The sequence below is a fragment of the Haematobia irritans genome, chromosome 1 (assembly GCF_050003625.1).
Source record: "Haematobia irritans isolate KBUSLIRL chromosome 1, ASM5000362v1, whole genome shotgun sequence".
NCBI classification, from domain to species: Eukaryota; Metazoa; Arthropoda; class Insecta; order Diptera; family Muscidae; genus Haematobia; species Haematobia irritans.
In genome coordinates, this window is record NC_134397.1 from 166,083,844 (window position 1) to 166,099,493 (window position 15,650).

The 15,650-nt window shown below is 29.4% G+C and overlaps 1 protein-coding gene across 1 annotated transcript in view; it reads left to right on the plus strand.

Annotated features, from left to right (window-relative positions):
* The window catches only part of side-III (sidestep III), a 710,109-nt gene that overhangs the window by 437,319 nt on the left and 257,140 nt on the right, over positions 1-15,650 (plus strand). Inside the window, exon 2 of the mRNA XM_075303796.1 lies at positions 14,652-14,784. Coding sequence (XP_075159911.1) covers positions 14,652-14,784 — 133 coding nt within the window. The remainder of the gene's footprint in view (positions 1-14,651; positions 14,785-15,650) is intronic.

The window sequence follows — 15,650 nt, forward strand, 5'->3', positions numbered from 1 at the left end:
TTTTTCTATAGAAATAAAATTTTGACAAATTTTCTATAAAAAATTGACAAAATTTTCTACAGAAAAAATTTTTGACAAAATTTTCTATAGAAATAAAAATTTTAGAAAATTTTCCACAGAAACAAAATTTTCTATGGAAATGAAATTTGGTTAAATAGAAATAAAATTTTGACAAAATTTTCAATAGAAATATAATTTTAACAAAATGTTCTAAAAAAATAAATTTTTGACAAAATACTCTACAGAAAAAAATTTTTTACAATATTTCTATAGAAATAAAATTTTATTGTTGTTTAACTAATTCGACAAGTTTTCCTATAGAAACAAAATTTTGATCACATTTTCTGTAGAAATAAAATTTTGACAAATTTTCTATAAAAAAATTGACAAAATTATCTACAGAAATAAAATTTTGACAAAATTTTCTATTGAAACAAAAATTTTAGAAAGTTTTCTACAGAAACAAAATTGTGACAAAATTTTCTATGGAAATAAAATTTGGTTAAAATTTTATATAGAAATAAAATTTGGTTATAATTTTCTGTTGAAATAAAATTTTCGAAATGCATTTGTCAACAGAGACAATCGAATAAAAATTTTCCATAGAAATAAAATTTTGACAAAATATTCTACAGAAATAAAATTTTGACAAAATTTTCTGAAGAAATAAAATTTTGACAAAAATTTCTATAGAATTTGACGAAATTAATAATTTTGACGAAATTTTCTATAGATATAAAATTTGGACAAAATTTTATATCTATAGAAATTAAAATAAAGTGGATAGTGTTTATATGTATTCAAAAATATATCTTCTAAATCTATTTCATAGTAATTCTTACCGGATAAAATAGAATTATTAAAAAAAATAAAATCTTCATAACACACTCAAAAAAAAAAGACTGCCCAACAAAAAAAGCGTCGCCAAAAAAGTAGTGAAAATGTTCTTTTTGGATCCGGAAGTGGTGCCAAATTGACGCAGAAGCGATAAATTTAACATGGGCTTGTCAATATTTCAACAGCCGCTACACTGAATTTGCATCACTTCTTAAGGTGTGAGATGAATTCAGTGTTTTGGTTGTGAATAAAGAATTTTTGTGATATTTTGACAAATAAATAATTTTTAATTTTTTTTATGATTTTTAGTGCATTATAACGCTTGTCTGGAACGCCATCAAAATTTTTCAAAATTTCGCAATTTTCTGAAACGGATTTAACATTTTTTTTCGGCTAAATTTTAATAATTTGTACCATTTTATTAATTCCTTATATGTGTTTAACCTATTTGAAACAAATAAATATATATTTACCGTTAAAAATATTAAAAAAACGGGTTATAAAAAAATTGACTCGAATGAACTTCCTGTGCAGTTAAAATAAAGAACATCTTTGGGAGAGCATTTTTGGAAGTTCTTTTAAAGTTGTGCCTTGAGAAGAACTTCCATTTTTTTCGTTTGCTGGGTGGTGTACCCTATATGGCACTAAAGTAAAATTAATTCTATTTTAGCTTATGGAATTATTACGTTTTGAGAAATTTTTCTTGACTATAATATTTTGTTGTGCGTAACAAAAATGGGGAAAATATTATACACAAATGAAAAGTAAAGATTTACTAAATTTGTGTGTCTTACAAATTAGTCTAGTATTTCGTAAAAATTCTAAATTTTACCAAAAATGCTCGTATCTTAAATTTCGTATGGCACTAAAGACATTTTTGCAATCCAATTCTTTCCCTCATAATAAGTGGAAAAAAAATAATTACGTTTAATAAATTTTCTTATATTGGTTGAATATATTTACTTATTTTTGTGAAGTCGATGTAACATCTGTATTCGTAATGCAGTTTGCATAAGCGTAGGAAGGCCTCTGGGGAGGGGGCTTAGACCCCCCAGAAAAATTTTAGCCTCCCCCCCCCAGAATTTGAAAACCTATTTACGATTTTCCATTTTTATAAAAAATAAACAAGCCCAGCCAAAAAAGCGTCGCCAAAAAAGTAATGAAAATGATCTTTTTGGATTCAGAAGTGGTGCAAAATTGGCGAAGAAGCGATGAATTTAACATGGGCTTGTCATAGGACGGAAGTCCTCCATTTCAACAGCCGTTGCACTGAATTTGCATCACTTCTTTAGATGTGATCCGAATTCAATGTTTTGAATGTAAATTAAAAAATTCTGTTATATTTTGTCAAATAAATAATTTTTATAATTTTTAATGGATTCTAATGCTCGTCGGAAACGTTTGACCTCAAATATTTTCAAAAATTCACAAGTTTTTCAGATTGGATTTAGAATTTTTTTTCGACAAAATTTAAATTATTTTTACCATTTTATGAATTCTTACTTCGTTTTTAAGGTATTTGAAACAAAAAAGTTAAAATTTCCCATTAAAAGTATGAAAAAACCAAGTTATGAAAAATTTAATTAAAAGAACTTCCTGAGTAGTTAAAATAAAGAACATCATTGGGAGAACATCTTTTGGAAGTGCTTTTAAAATTGTGCCTTTGCAAGAACTTCCAAATTTTTTGCTGGGAAATGAGTGGAACTACTTTTAGTTGCTTTATTATAAATTAATTTTCGAGTTATTTTGATGTCTAATTTTTTTTATTCATTTTTATGAAATAAAACATTAATTGAAATATAAATAAATGAAATATAAATTTTTAGCTAGGGGGGCTATAGCCCCCCCTAGGAAAATTGTCTAGCTACGCTAATGGCAGTTTGGTTATACTTTTGTAAAATTAACCAAAATTTTCCTTCCTTAACTCCAAAACTGAAAGAGTTAATACAAGTTTATATTTGCGCCGTTAGCGAAAATTTCATTTCGTAGAAATTTTACTCGGGTTTTGCTACTAAGTTTTATTCACATTCGTAAAGTAGACTGTGTCATGAACAGATTGAAACCAAGGGCATAAAGTGTGCTAATTTCCCATTCAATGGAATTTGCTAAAAGAATTTTCACCGTCACAGCCTTTATACTCTTGGGAACTTTTTAATAAGCTTTACAAGCCCAAAGGTAATATCCGTGATGACCGCTTATTTTGAAAGCATTCTTTTGGTTTAACAAAACGTGCCTTTGTTAGGGCATTTCATAGATTCTCCATATTTTTGTTTTTTTTTTGTTGTTGTTTGTGCTTTAGGCTCATTTGGGCACCTTAACACATAATGTTGGGCTATAGCCACATGGAAAGACTAATCACAATGGTGTTTGAACCTCTGAAACACTTTCACCCTGTGAAACACCTCATATCCTGAATCACAGTCAGTGTACGTGAGTTGGAATGTTAATGGAGAATTGACGATTATATTTTCCTTTTTCTTATTTTGCTGCATCACTGCTGCTGGTATAGTGCAAAACCCATAGAGAAGCGGGAGTAGAGGAATGGAGCCCAATACCTTCATCAACAGCATTAGCAGCAGCAGCAACAGCAAAAGCACCCGCAGCAATGGTAAGAGCACCCCAGCAAGACAACACAAGTAGTGGCAGTAGTTATCTTAACATTAAAATTGCCACTTTATGTCAACAGCAGGATATTTTCAGTTACACCCCAACCATCCAACATTATTGTATTCTGGTGAATGGAAAATTTTTAACTTTGGATAAGATTCCAAATTCATTTCAGTCATTCTCTTTGCTTTTTTTGACCCCCCTCCGTCGACCGCCGTCCCCCGTTCACATCTTCACAAAAGGACAATGTGGCAGACAAACAGACAGATAGACAATATCAGCATGTTTGCCAAAAGGGAATACCTGGAGAGAAAAGGATGGTTGATGTCAAGAGAAATTTACAGAGTTAAATGGTACATGCCAACCGCAAAGACAAACATCGAACTGAAAAATGAACAATAAAGCAATGATGCTGGGATTCGTTTATCCTTGCACCAGTTTCAGGAGATGCTTCAACTATGCAAGTGCATATGGAATACATAGAGATTTTTTGGCAAAGACCAAAAACCAATCTAGAATGTGACTGCCACACACACAATACCAGGTGAATAGTTTCCTTAAATATGTCGTATTATGGTAGAGTCAAGGACTTGAAGCTTGAATACATTTGAAGAATTTGAATTGGTCAGAGTACTGTCATTCATCCAAAAGAAAAGGGGTGACATATGAAACTCCTTGAGTCAAACAAAAAAATCTGTTTGAATTTTATGCATGGATATTCATTGTAATTAAGACAATTTTTTGGCTTAATGTTGAGACGCTTTTGAGGTAATTTTGATATTTCACATTTTTTGGTAGTATATAAATCCATTTATCGGATGAAAATTGCAGATATCGAAAACAGTAAAAATGGAGATCAGTCTTTGTAAGATATATATCAAAGAAATTAACACATATCAACCATATACAGCTGAGAGTCGTGGGCTCAATCTTAGTTTCGACCGAACACCAAAAATTTTCCACACCAGAATTTTCCACGCCTGTACGGGTCCTGGGGTTCTTAAATTTTCCTTAGGGAAATTTGAAGCTGTCATTATATATTGCTCCAAAAGCGTTATATATTTTCATTTTTTTTATACCCTCCACCATACACTGAAAAAAATATTGACTTAATATGGAAGATTATGCAACTTAAATTTTAGGTCTCGAAATATACGCAATGCTAAGGACAAAATTCTTTAAAATAATGACATTTTACTTAAAAGAAAGTTTATAATCCTTGTCTCATAAATTTTTTTCATTAAATTTAGGACACAAATCTTGAAATTTTGCATCCCTCTGTTGAAGTTGTAGATCTTTGAAATAAGGCAAATATTCTTTAAAATAAAGAAAAAAATTTTTAATTTAAAGAAATCGTCTTTAAATCAACTGACATATTGCATTTTTAAATTTAAAATAAAAATGCTTCAAATATACGCTAAGATTTATTTTAAAGATTTGCTTCGTTGGTTTAAAGTTTTTTTTAGTATTAAGAAAACAGTTTTTACTTTGAAGTACTTGGCATAGTTTGGATTTTGAAACTGGAATTTTTTTGTACATGAATACTTTTATTAATATATCGCAAACAGAGAATAAAGATTCGATGAATGCGATCTGTATCCAATTTTAATTTTATCGATCCTAGATTTAAATCCAGGGAGATACGTAAAAAATGTCTTTATTTTAAAGAAGCCGCATCTTTGGCTCGGAATCAATACCAAAATCCTTAAAGGAAGGTTAAAATCTTTGGATCCAAGTAAACTTTTTTTTGAGTGTAGGATGGGGATATATTAGGTTAGGTTAGGTTAGGTTAGGTGGCAGCCCGATGTATCAGGCTCACTTAGACTATTCAGTCCATTGTGATACCACATTGGTGAACTTCTCTCTTATCACTGAGTGCTGCCCGATTCCATGGTAAGCTCAATGACAATGGGGATATATTAACTTTGTCATTCCGTTTGTAACACATAGAAATATTGCTCTAAGACCCCATAAAGTACACATATATTCTGGGTCGTGGTGAAATTCTGATTTGATCTATGCATGTCCGTTCGTCCGTCCGTCTGTTGAAATCACGAAAGCTTCCGAACGAAAGCCCACATATAAACCGACCCTTAGATGTAGCTTGCGGAGTCTCTTGGAGGAGCAAAATTCATCCCATCCAGTTGGGATTTAGTATGTGGTGTAACTATATAGTCTCTAATAACCATCCACTAATTGGCCCATATCGGTCCATAATTATATATAGCTCCCATATAAACCGATCACCGGATTTATCCTCCGGAGCAAAATTTATCCAATCCGGTTGAAATTTGGTACGTGATGTTAGTATATGGTCTCTAGCAACCATGCAAAAATTGGTCCATATCGGTCCATAATTATATATAGCCCCCATATAAACCGATCCAAAGATTTGACCTCCGGAGCATCTTGTAGGAGCAAAGTTCACCCGATCCGGTTTAAATTTGGTACGCGGTGTTAGAAAATGGTCCCTAGCAACTACGCAAAAAATTGGTCAATATCGGTTCATAATTATATATAGCCCCCATATAAACCGATGCCCAGATTTGAACTCCGGAGCCACTTGGAAGAGCAAACTTCATCCGATCAGACTGAAATTTGGTACATAGTGTTCGTATATGGTCTCTAAAAACCATGCTAAAATTGATCCACATCGGTCCATAATTATATATAGCCCCCATATAAACCGATCCCCAGATTTGGCTTGCGGAGAAACAAATTTCATCCGATCCGCCTGAAATTTGGTACATGATGTTGGTATATGGTCTCTAACAACCATACAAAAATTGGTCCACATCGGGCCATAATTATATATAGCCCCCATATAAACCGATCCCCAGATTTGGCTTGCGGAGCTTCAAAGAGAAGCAAATTTCATCCGATCGGGCTGAAATTTGGTACATAGTGTTCGTATATGGTCTCTAAAAACCATGCTAAAATTGATCCACATCGGTCCATAATTATATATAGCCCCCATATAAACCGATCCCCAGATTTGGCTTGCGGAGAAACAAATTCCATCCGATCCGCCTGAAATTTGGTACATGATGTTGGTATATGGTCTCTAATAACCATGCAAAAATTGGTCCACATCGGTTTATAATTATATATAGCCCCCATATAAACCGATCCCCAGATTTGGCTTGCGGAGTCTCTAAGAGAAGCAAATTTCATCCAATCCGGTTGAAATTTGGAACATGGTGTTAGTATATGATCTCTAACAAACGTGCCAGAATTGGTTCATATCGGTCCATAATTATATATAGCCCCCATGTAAACCGTTCTCCAGATTTGACCTCCGGAGCCTCTAGGAGGAGCAAAATTCATCCGATCCGGTTCAAATTTGGAACGTGGTGTTACTATATGGCCGCTAACAACCATACCAAAATTGATCCATATCGGTCTAAAGTTATATATAGTCGATCTCCAATCACACAAAAATGGTCCATATCGGTTCATAATCATGGTTGCCACTCGAGCCATAAATCTACCAACATTTTATTTTTTGGGAGCCACCGTGGTGCAATGGTTAGCATGCCCTCCTTGCATACATAAGGTCGTGGGTTCGATTCCTGCTTCGACCGAACACCAAAAGGTTTTTCAGCGGTGGATTATCCCACCTCAGTAATGCTGGTGACATTTCTGAGGGTTTCAAAGCTTCTCTAAGTGGTTTCACTGCAATGTGGAAAGCCGTTCGGACTCGGCTATAAAAAGGAGTTCCCTTGTCATTGAGCTTAACATGGAATCGGGCAGCACTCAGTGATAAGAGAGAAGTTCACCAATGTGGTATCACAATGGACTGAATAGTCTAAGTGAGCCTGATACATCGGGCTGCCACCTAACTTAACCTAGCCTAACCTAACATTTTATTTCTATAGAAAATTTTGTCAAAATTTTATTTCTATAGAAAATTTTGTTAAAATTTCATTTCTATAGAAAATTTTGTCAAAACTTTATTTCTATAGAAAATTTTTTGAAAATTTTATTTCTATAGAAAATTTTGTCAAACTGAATTTTATACGTATTTAATCGATCTTTTTGATTTAATATATACCACGTATGGACTTACCTACAATTTAGAAGACTGTTTTAAGATACCTTGCCATTGGCAAGCGTTACCGCAACTTTAGTAATTCGATTGTGGATGGCAGTGTTTTGAACAAGTTTCTACGCAATCCATGGTGGAGGGTACATAAGCTTCGGCCTAGCCGAACTTACGGCTGTATATACTTGTTTTGTCTAATATATACCACAAGTGGACTAACTTACTACTTAGAAAACGGTGTTAAGATGTTTTAAGATACCTGGTCATCGGTAAGCATTAGCACAATCACAATCTTTAGTAGAAGTTTCTATCCATAGTGGAGGGTACATAAGATTCCGCCTGGCCGAACTTATGGCCGTATATACTTGTTTAATTGTTCAAAAGCAAAAAATATGGGAAATTTTAGAATCGGTCTAGATTTGTTCGAATTGGCTACCTTCGATACGAATTCTGACATTCAAACTGTCGACCAAGCCGCTGCTCTCTATTTCAGTTAAGCCAATTTAACTCTATTTTAGTTCATGGAATTATTATGTTAGGAGAAAGTTTCCGTTACTCTAATAATTTTTTTCGTACGTTAGTCAAATGAACTAAAAAACCGGGGAAAAAATTTTACACAAAGTATTGAGATTTACTAAACTCGTATTTCTACCAAAATAGTTCATTATTTCTTTAAATTTGTAAATTTTTCTACAAAGGCATCCATCATGAACTTCGTATGTCACTAAAGACATTCTTCCAATTTTGAACTCCAGTATTCTTTCCTTCAAACTACAACATTTTCTTTACCAAGTGAAAAAATTATTTATGTCTAATAAATTTTCTTGAATTTGTCGAAAAATATTTAATTATTTTTGTGATATCGGCGTGATACCAGCGTTTGTGATACTGTTTAGTTAAAGTTTTCAAAAAATATTCAAAAAATTTCTAAAATTAACAAAAAAAACTTTTCTTCCTGGTGGGTTCGCTGTTTTTTCAGGGTTTTATGGCGCTGAGACCTGTTTGAATGATTATTGTTTTTCCTAGGGCTTTAATACTATCTTAAGGACATTTTCCCGACAATATTCGGTATTTATTTTGACCTCACGGTCGATAAGTATAAGCCGGTAGCGACATCGGCCGTTACGGCGTCCTAATTCATAACTATCAGTGCTACTTGAGTTTTTCGAAATTGAATATTTGTAGCTAAAGTCTTTGGCTAAGTAAACCTGGCCACTTTTATGCAATCGGCGCAACTTCTTTTTACTCAATTTTTTTGTATATCGATTAGAAGTTCAATGGTTTTAGTTCAAACTGAGTTTTCAATATGTGTTACATCGGTTCACGTGATATTCAGCTCACTTGCATATTTTCTTTCACTGCGGCGTAGATTTCGATTAAATCTGGTCTTCACTTTTTAGACACGATGCAACACTGCCACTATCGCGGTAACGACCAATGCTACGATAAATGAATGATTTATTCACATTTAAATGCTGGAGGTTCTAACCACCAAATATAAGCAATCACACTATCAAGCTTGAATCCCATTACGAATAACTGTATTTGTGAGTGCAATAGATCAAAACACTTCTCTAAGCTTGTAAACAATAAAATGAACTATCACTGGAATAAATCTATCAGCTATCAATTTGGATATGATAGCAACCTGAAATTGATTGTTTCAATATTAGGTATATTGAACGTCATAACATATATGGATACTTGGAACATGACTACTCGTCCGAAACACTTTTAAAGCTTCAGAAAAATGATCTTTTTCAGTTTTTTCGCCATTAAAGACCGATTCTGAGCAACAATAATAATCAACTTAAAAAATGTAATAATCGATTTTTAAGATTTTTCTTCCGCAACTTTAAAGGCGATTTTTAACTGATTAGTAAGCCATGCTAAGACATAGAAACATATGGTAAAGGGTATATAGACTTCATTCCAGGCTATCTCAAATCCTTTCACATTCTTAAAACTCGAATCTCATTTATTTACAGTGATTAAAAAAAATGAACCATGTATGCTTCCATCTTAGTTTCTTTTCTTCCCAGTATAAAGAAATTGAAAATCAATCCTCACTAATATCTAAAAACCCTTAAGTCAATTAGCCTTTGGATATAGCTGAAAATCAAAATTAAACCTTTCAGTTGTAATGATAGAGACAAAAAAAAAACAGAAAATGTTACTCGCCATTGAGTATCTATAAAATCTGTGGAATGAAAAAAATTTAATTCTAGTATTCTGGTTTTGAAGTGCGATGGATGTGAATGGGTATGGCAATACTTACGTGTTAATGAGTTAGGAAATTAAGCACATATCTGACCTAGGATTCCTTTGGAAAATTTCACAAAAACCGAAACGATTCAAGGAGACAATGGAGAAAAAGGGAGAAAATCAAATCGTTTCAGATGCTACGGAGTGAGCATAATTTACATTTTTGTCATGTCGTAGATACCTACACAAGAGCCATTTCTCCTTTAGCTATGGACGAACTCTGAGGTTTATAATTAAGGAAATGGCATAGCATTTGAAATTGCACCACACACACACATAGACTCAGACTTGTGTATAGTTGTGAGGAGCTCATTTCAATGCTTTGTATGCATTTGATATCAAGCCACATCCATAGGAGGAGGTCCTGTTTATATATCAATGTACATGGGAACTCTAATTAAGGCACGTTTGGACCATTTCACCATTTGCCATTTGATAATATCTCTTTGTTCAATGAGTTCTTTTATTTAAAATCAAATGTGGAGATTTACTTGGATGTCGCTAGTCAGGGGAATGGAGTGTAGATAACAAATTCGTTAGAAGAAAACCACTTGTCGAGACCTTGGTGTAGTGGTTTTAACTCAATCGAAACAGAAAATAAAATCAATTAATTTAGAATAATTCTTAAAGCGATGTTGTGCATTGTGTGGCTTTTCTACATCGAACGAATTCTGAGGAAAAAGTATGAAATTTTTGATTAAAAGAAAGAAATTTGTCACTGTTTTACAATCGAGGAATTTTTCCATTTTAATAACGAAATTAAAGATCGTTTAACGAAATTTGTTCTCATAATTTTTATGAATCTGTTTGTTCTTTTAATTTTGAATTTCTACGAAACTATTTCGTATTTTTTTTTGGAAAGTTTTACTAATTTTTATGGAAACATGTTCGTACTTTTTCGAAATTATGTATTTTGAAACAGATATAGTGGACCAGAGAACTGCAACCGGTGGCTTTTTTTCGTATTGCAATCTTACCCACAAAATGTTGGTGGCAGTGAGTAAGACACCAATTACCATGCGATCTTTTACATTGATACAAATGCGAAAATAAAAACACCAATAGTATATAACAATGTTCGTATGCAGTGTCTTGCAATCTTAAACCAATCGACATCGTAACAACGCTCGGTAAACAAAAAACGAGGTTGGCACTTAAGTGTGATTGCACTCAACAACAACAATTACTAGCAGTTGGCATTAGCTCAAGAGAATTGAGAGAGTGTCAAATAAGAGAATAACAAACTGCTGAGATATGGGTAACCAATTTGTGTGATTGCTTTACTACGGTGTTTTCGAGAGACCAACACTCATACTAACAAACACCGACAGTCGTCGGTTGCATTGGATATTGGTGGTTGAAATTTTTTTTACCAATTGATGTTTTAAGATTGCAAATGTTGGTGTTTACTAAATACACTGGTCGGTTGCGGTAGATCGCAGCCGTTCTCTGTAGTGGACAAAGCGTAATTTTTTGTAATAATGACATTTCTATAGAAAAATTTGCCAAATTGTATCTCTATTGAAAAAATTGTCAGAATTTTATTTCTATAGAAAATTTTGCCAAAATTTTATTTCTATAGAAAATTTTGTTAAAATTTTATTTCTATAGAAAATTTTGTCAAAATTTTATTTCTATAGAAAATTTTGTCAAAATTTTATTTCTATAGAAAATTTTGTCAAAATTTTATTTCTATAGAAAATTTTGTCAAAATTTTATTTCTATAGAAGATGTTGTCAAAATTTTGTTTCTAATGACATTTTTTTCAAAATTTTATTTCTATACAAAATTTTGTCAAAATTTTATTTCTATGGAAAATTTTGTCAAAATTTTATTTCTATAGAAGATGTTGTCAAAATTTCGTTTCTATAGAAATTTCTTTCAAAATTTTACTTCTATACAAAATGTTGTCAAAATTTTATTTCTATGGAAAATTTCGTCAAAATTTTATTTCTATAGAAAATTTTGTCAAAATTTTATTTCTATAGAAAATTTTGTCAAAATTTTATTTCTATGGAAAATTTTGTAAAAATTTTATTTCTATAGCAATTTTTGTCAAAATTTTATTTCTATAGAAAATTTTGTCAAATTTTTATAGAAAATTTTGTCAAAATTTTATTTCTATGGAAAATTTTGTCAAAATTTTATTTCTATAGAAAATTTTGTCAAAATATTATTTCTATAAAAAATTTTGTCAAAATGTTATTTCTATAAAAATTATGTCAACATTTTATTTCTATAGAAGATGTTGTCAAAATTTTGCTTCTATAGATTTTTTTTCAAAATTTTTTTTTCTATAGAAAGTTTTGTCAAAATTTTATTTCTATGGAAAATTTTTTCAAAATTTTATTTCTATGGAAAATTTTGTCAAACATTTTTTTCAATAGAAATTTTTGTCAAAATTTTATTTATATAGACAATTTTGTCAAAATTTTTTTTCAATAGAAATTTTTGTCAAAATTTTATTTATATAGAAAATTTTGTCAAAATTTTATTTCTATAGAAAATTTTGTCAAAATTTTATTTCAATAGAAAATTTTGTCAAAATTTTATTTCTATAGAAAATTTTGTCAAAAATTTATTTCTATAGAAAATTTTGTCAAAATTTTATTTCCATAGAAAATTTTGTCAACATTTTATTTCAATAGAAAATTTAGTCAAAATTGTATTTCAATAGATAATTTTGTCAAAATTTTATTTCAATAGAAAATTTTGCCAAAATTTTGTCAAAATTTTATTTCTATAGAAAATTTTGTCAACATTTTATTTCAATAGAAAATTTTGTCAAAATTGTATTTCAATAGATAATTTTGTCAAAATTTTATTTCTATAGAAAATTTTTGTCAAAATTTTATTTCTTTAGAAAATTTTTGACAAAATTTTATTTCTACAGCAAATTTTGTCAACATTTTATTTCAATAGAAAATTTAGTCAAAATTGTATTTCAATAGATAATTTTGTCAAAATTTTATTTCAATAGAAATTTTTGTCAAAATTATATTTCTATAGAAAATTTAGTCAAAATTTTATTTTTATAGAAAATGTCGTCAAAATTCTATAGAAAATTTGTCAAAATTTAATTTCTATAGAAAATTTTCCCACAATTTTTTTTTATTCCTATAGAAAATTTTGTCAAAATTTTATTTCTTTAAAAAATTTTATCCAAATTTTATTTCTATAGAAAATTGTGTCAAAACTTTATTTCTATAGAAAGTTTTGTCAAAATTTTGTTTCAATAGAAATTTTTGTCAAAATTTTATTTCTATAGACAATTTTGTCAAAATTTCATTTCTATTGAAAATTGTTATCAAAATTTTATTTCTATAGAAAATTGTGTCAAAATTTTATTTCAGTAGAAAATTTTGTCAAAATTTCATTTCTATAGAAAATTTTGTCAAAATTTTATTTCAATAGAAAATTTTGTCAACATTTTATTTCTACAAAAAATTTTATTTCTACAAAAAATTTTATTTCAGTAGAAAATTTTGTCAAAATTTTATTTCTATAGAAAATTTTGTCAAAATTTTATTTCAATAGAAAATTTTGTCAAAATTTTATTTCTACAAAAAATTTTGTCAAAATTTTATTTCTATAGAAAATTTTGTCAACATTTTATTTCAATAGAAAATTTATTCAAAATTGTATTTCAATAGATAATTTTGTCAAAATTTTATTTCAATAGAAATTTTTGTCAAAATTTTATTTCTATAGAAAATGTTGTCAAAATTTTATTTCTATAGAAATTTTTTTCAAAATTTTTTTACTATAGAAAAAAATTTGTCAAAATTTTATTTCTCTAGAAAATGTTGTCAAAATTTTATTTCTATAGAAAATTTTGTCAAAATTTTATTTCTACAGCAAATTTTTTCAAAATTTAATTTCTATAGAAAATTTTGTCAACATTTTATTTCAATAGAAAATTTAGTCAAAATTGTATTTCAATAGATAATTTTGTCAAAATTTTATTTCAATAGAAATTTTTGTCAAAATTTTATTTCTATAGAAAATGATGTAAAAATTTTATTTTTATAGAAAATGTTGTCAAATTTTATTTTTACACAAAATTTTGTCAAAATTTTATTTCAATAGAATATTTTGTCAAAATTTTATTTCTATAGAAAATTTTGTCAAAATTTTATTTCTATAGAAAATTTTGTCAAAATTTTATTTCTATAGAAAATTTTGGCAAAATTTGTTTCTATAGAAATTTTTTTAAACTTGTATTTCTATGGAAAATTTTGTCAAAATTTTATTTCTATAAAAAATATTGTCAAAATTTTATTTCTATAGAAAATTTTGTCAAAATTTTATTTCTATAGAAAATTTTGTCAAAATTTTATTTCTATAGAAAATTTTGTCAAAATTTTATTTCTATAGAAGAAATTTTCAAAATTTTATTTCTATCCAAAATTTTGTAAAAATTTTATTTCTATAGAAAATTTAGTCAAAATTTTATTCTTTTAGAAAATTTTGTTAAAATTTTATTTCAATACAAAATTTTGTCAAAATTTTATTTCTATAGAAAATTTTGTCAAAATTTTATTTCTGTAGAAAATTTTGTCAACATTTTTTTCTATAGGAAATTTTGTCAAAATTGTATTTCAATAGAAAATTTTGCCAAGGTGAAGAGTACATAAGATTCGGTGTAGTCGAACACTCTGTCCTATATCACTGAAAAACCAAATTTTATTGGTCTCAAACACGTAGCGATACTCAGGCCAATAAAACTGAACATAATATTTATATCTCCTCTTTTACTTTATCATAATCTTATTGAGAAATATTTTATGTTATATAACTTTGTATTTTTTTTTTTTTTGTTTTTCTTGCAAAAATATATTAGTCGACTATTTGTAATATATTTCATTCCCATATGTTTTTATCACTTCCATTACAGTTTCCACAGTTGCTGTTGAAGCGGTGTTGGGTCGTACAGCAACTTTACCATGTGACATCGAACCGGAAGCCAAGGATGACAGAGTTTATATGGTCCTGTGGTTTCGCGAAAGTGCTGGTAAACCTCTTTACAGGTAAAGCTCATACAAATCACAAATAGAAAAAAACTATTATTTTCTCTCACACCTTTAAAACTAGCTGGCAAATTACACAAAAAACCAACACATATTGTATAACGAATAACGAGTAGTAAAGTTTGTTCATATCCTTATACACTATAAAATTTATTTCTTCATATGAAAAATCCCAACGGAATATGTACACCACTGAATGAATGCCCATTCAATAGAATAATTAAGGGAGTAGAAGTAAATGAAAGGGCCTTTGGAAAGAAATTTAAATGAATAATTTGATTGTAGCATACTCTATTGGAATTTGTTGAATTTAATTTTAATGATTTACTGTTAATCTCATAAAAAAAAAAAAACAAATATAAACAGCAGTAAGTTCGGCCGGGCCGTATCTTAAATACCCACCACCATGAATAAAATATTATAGTTTCCTTTGAAAATTTCAGGGGGGTTTGATTGCAGATATTTTCCCAAGCTTCCCGAAGATAAATGATAAAGATTTTACCTCTGAAGACTATATCAGATTGTGGATTTATAAGAACCAATTTTTTATTTGAGTTTTAGAGGAATCATAAACATCTATTGTAAGTGTGCAAGAAAATGATGAAATAACGCTTCGATTTGAAATCTAAAATCTGTAGATTTTTACCACAATTATTTAAATGATTACCAGAAGTAAAATCTGGAAATTTAACATACAGTTTCAAGCAATTTTCATGATCAGTGTACCTTCTGTAACCTCAAGATCTGAAATCGGTCTATATGGAGGTCTTTCGAAATGCACCGATAAAAACTAAATCATATACACTTTTTTGTGGGTCTAAAATGGTAGTATATTTTCAATTTGTGACAAATCGAATACAAACTAC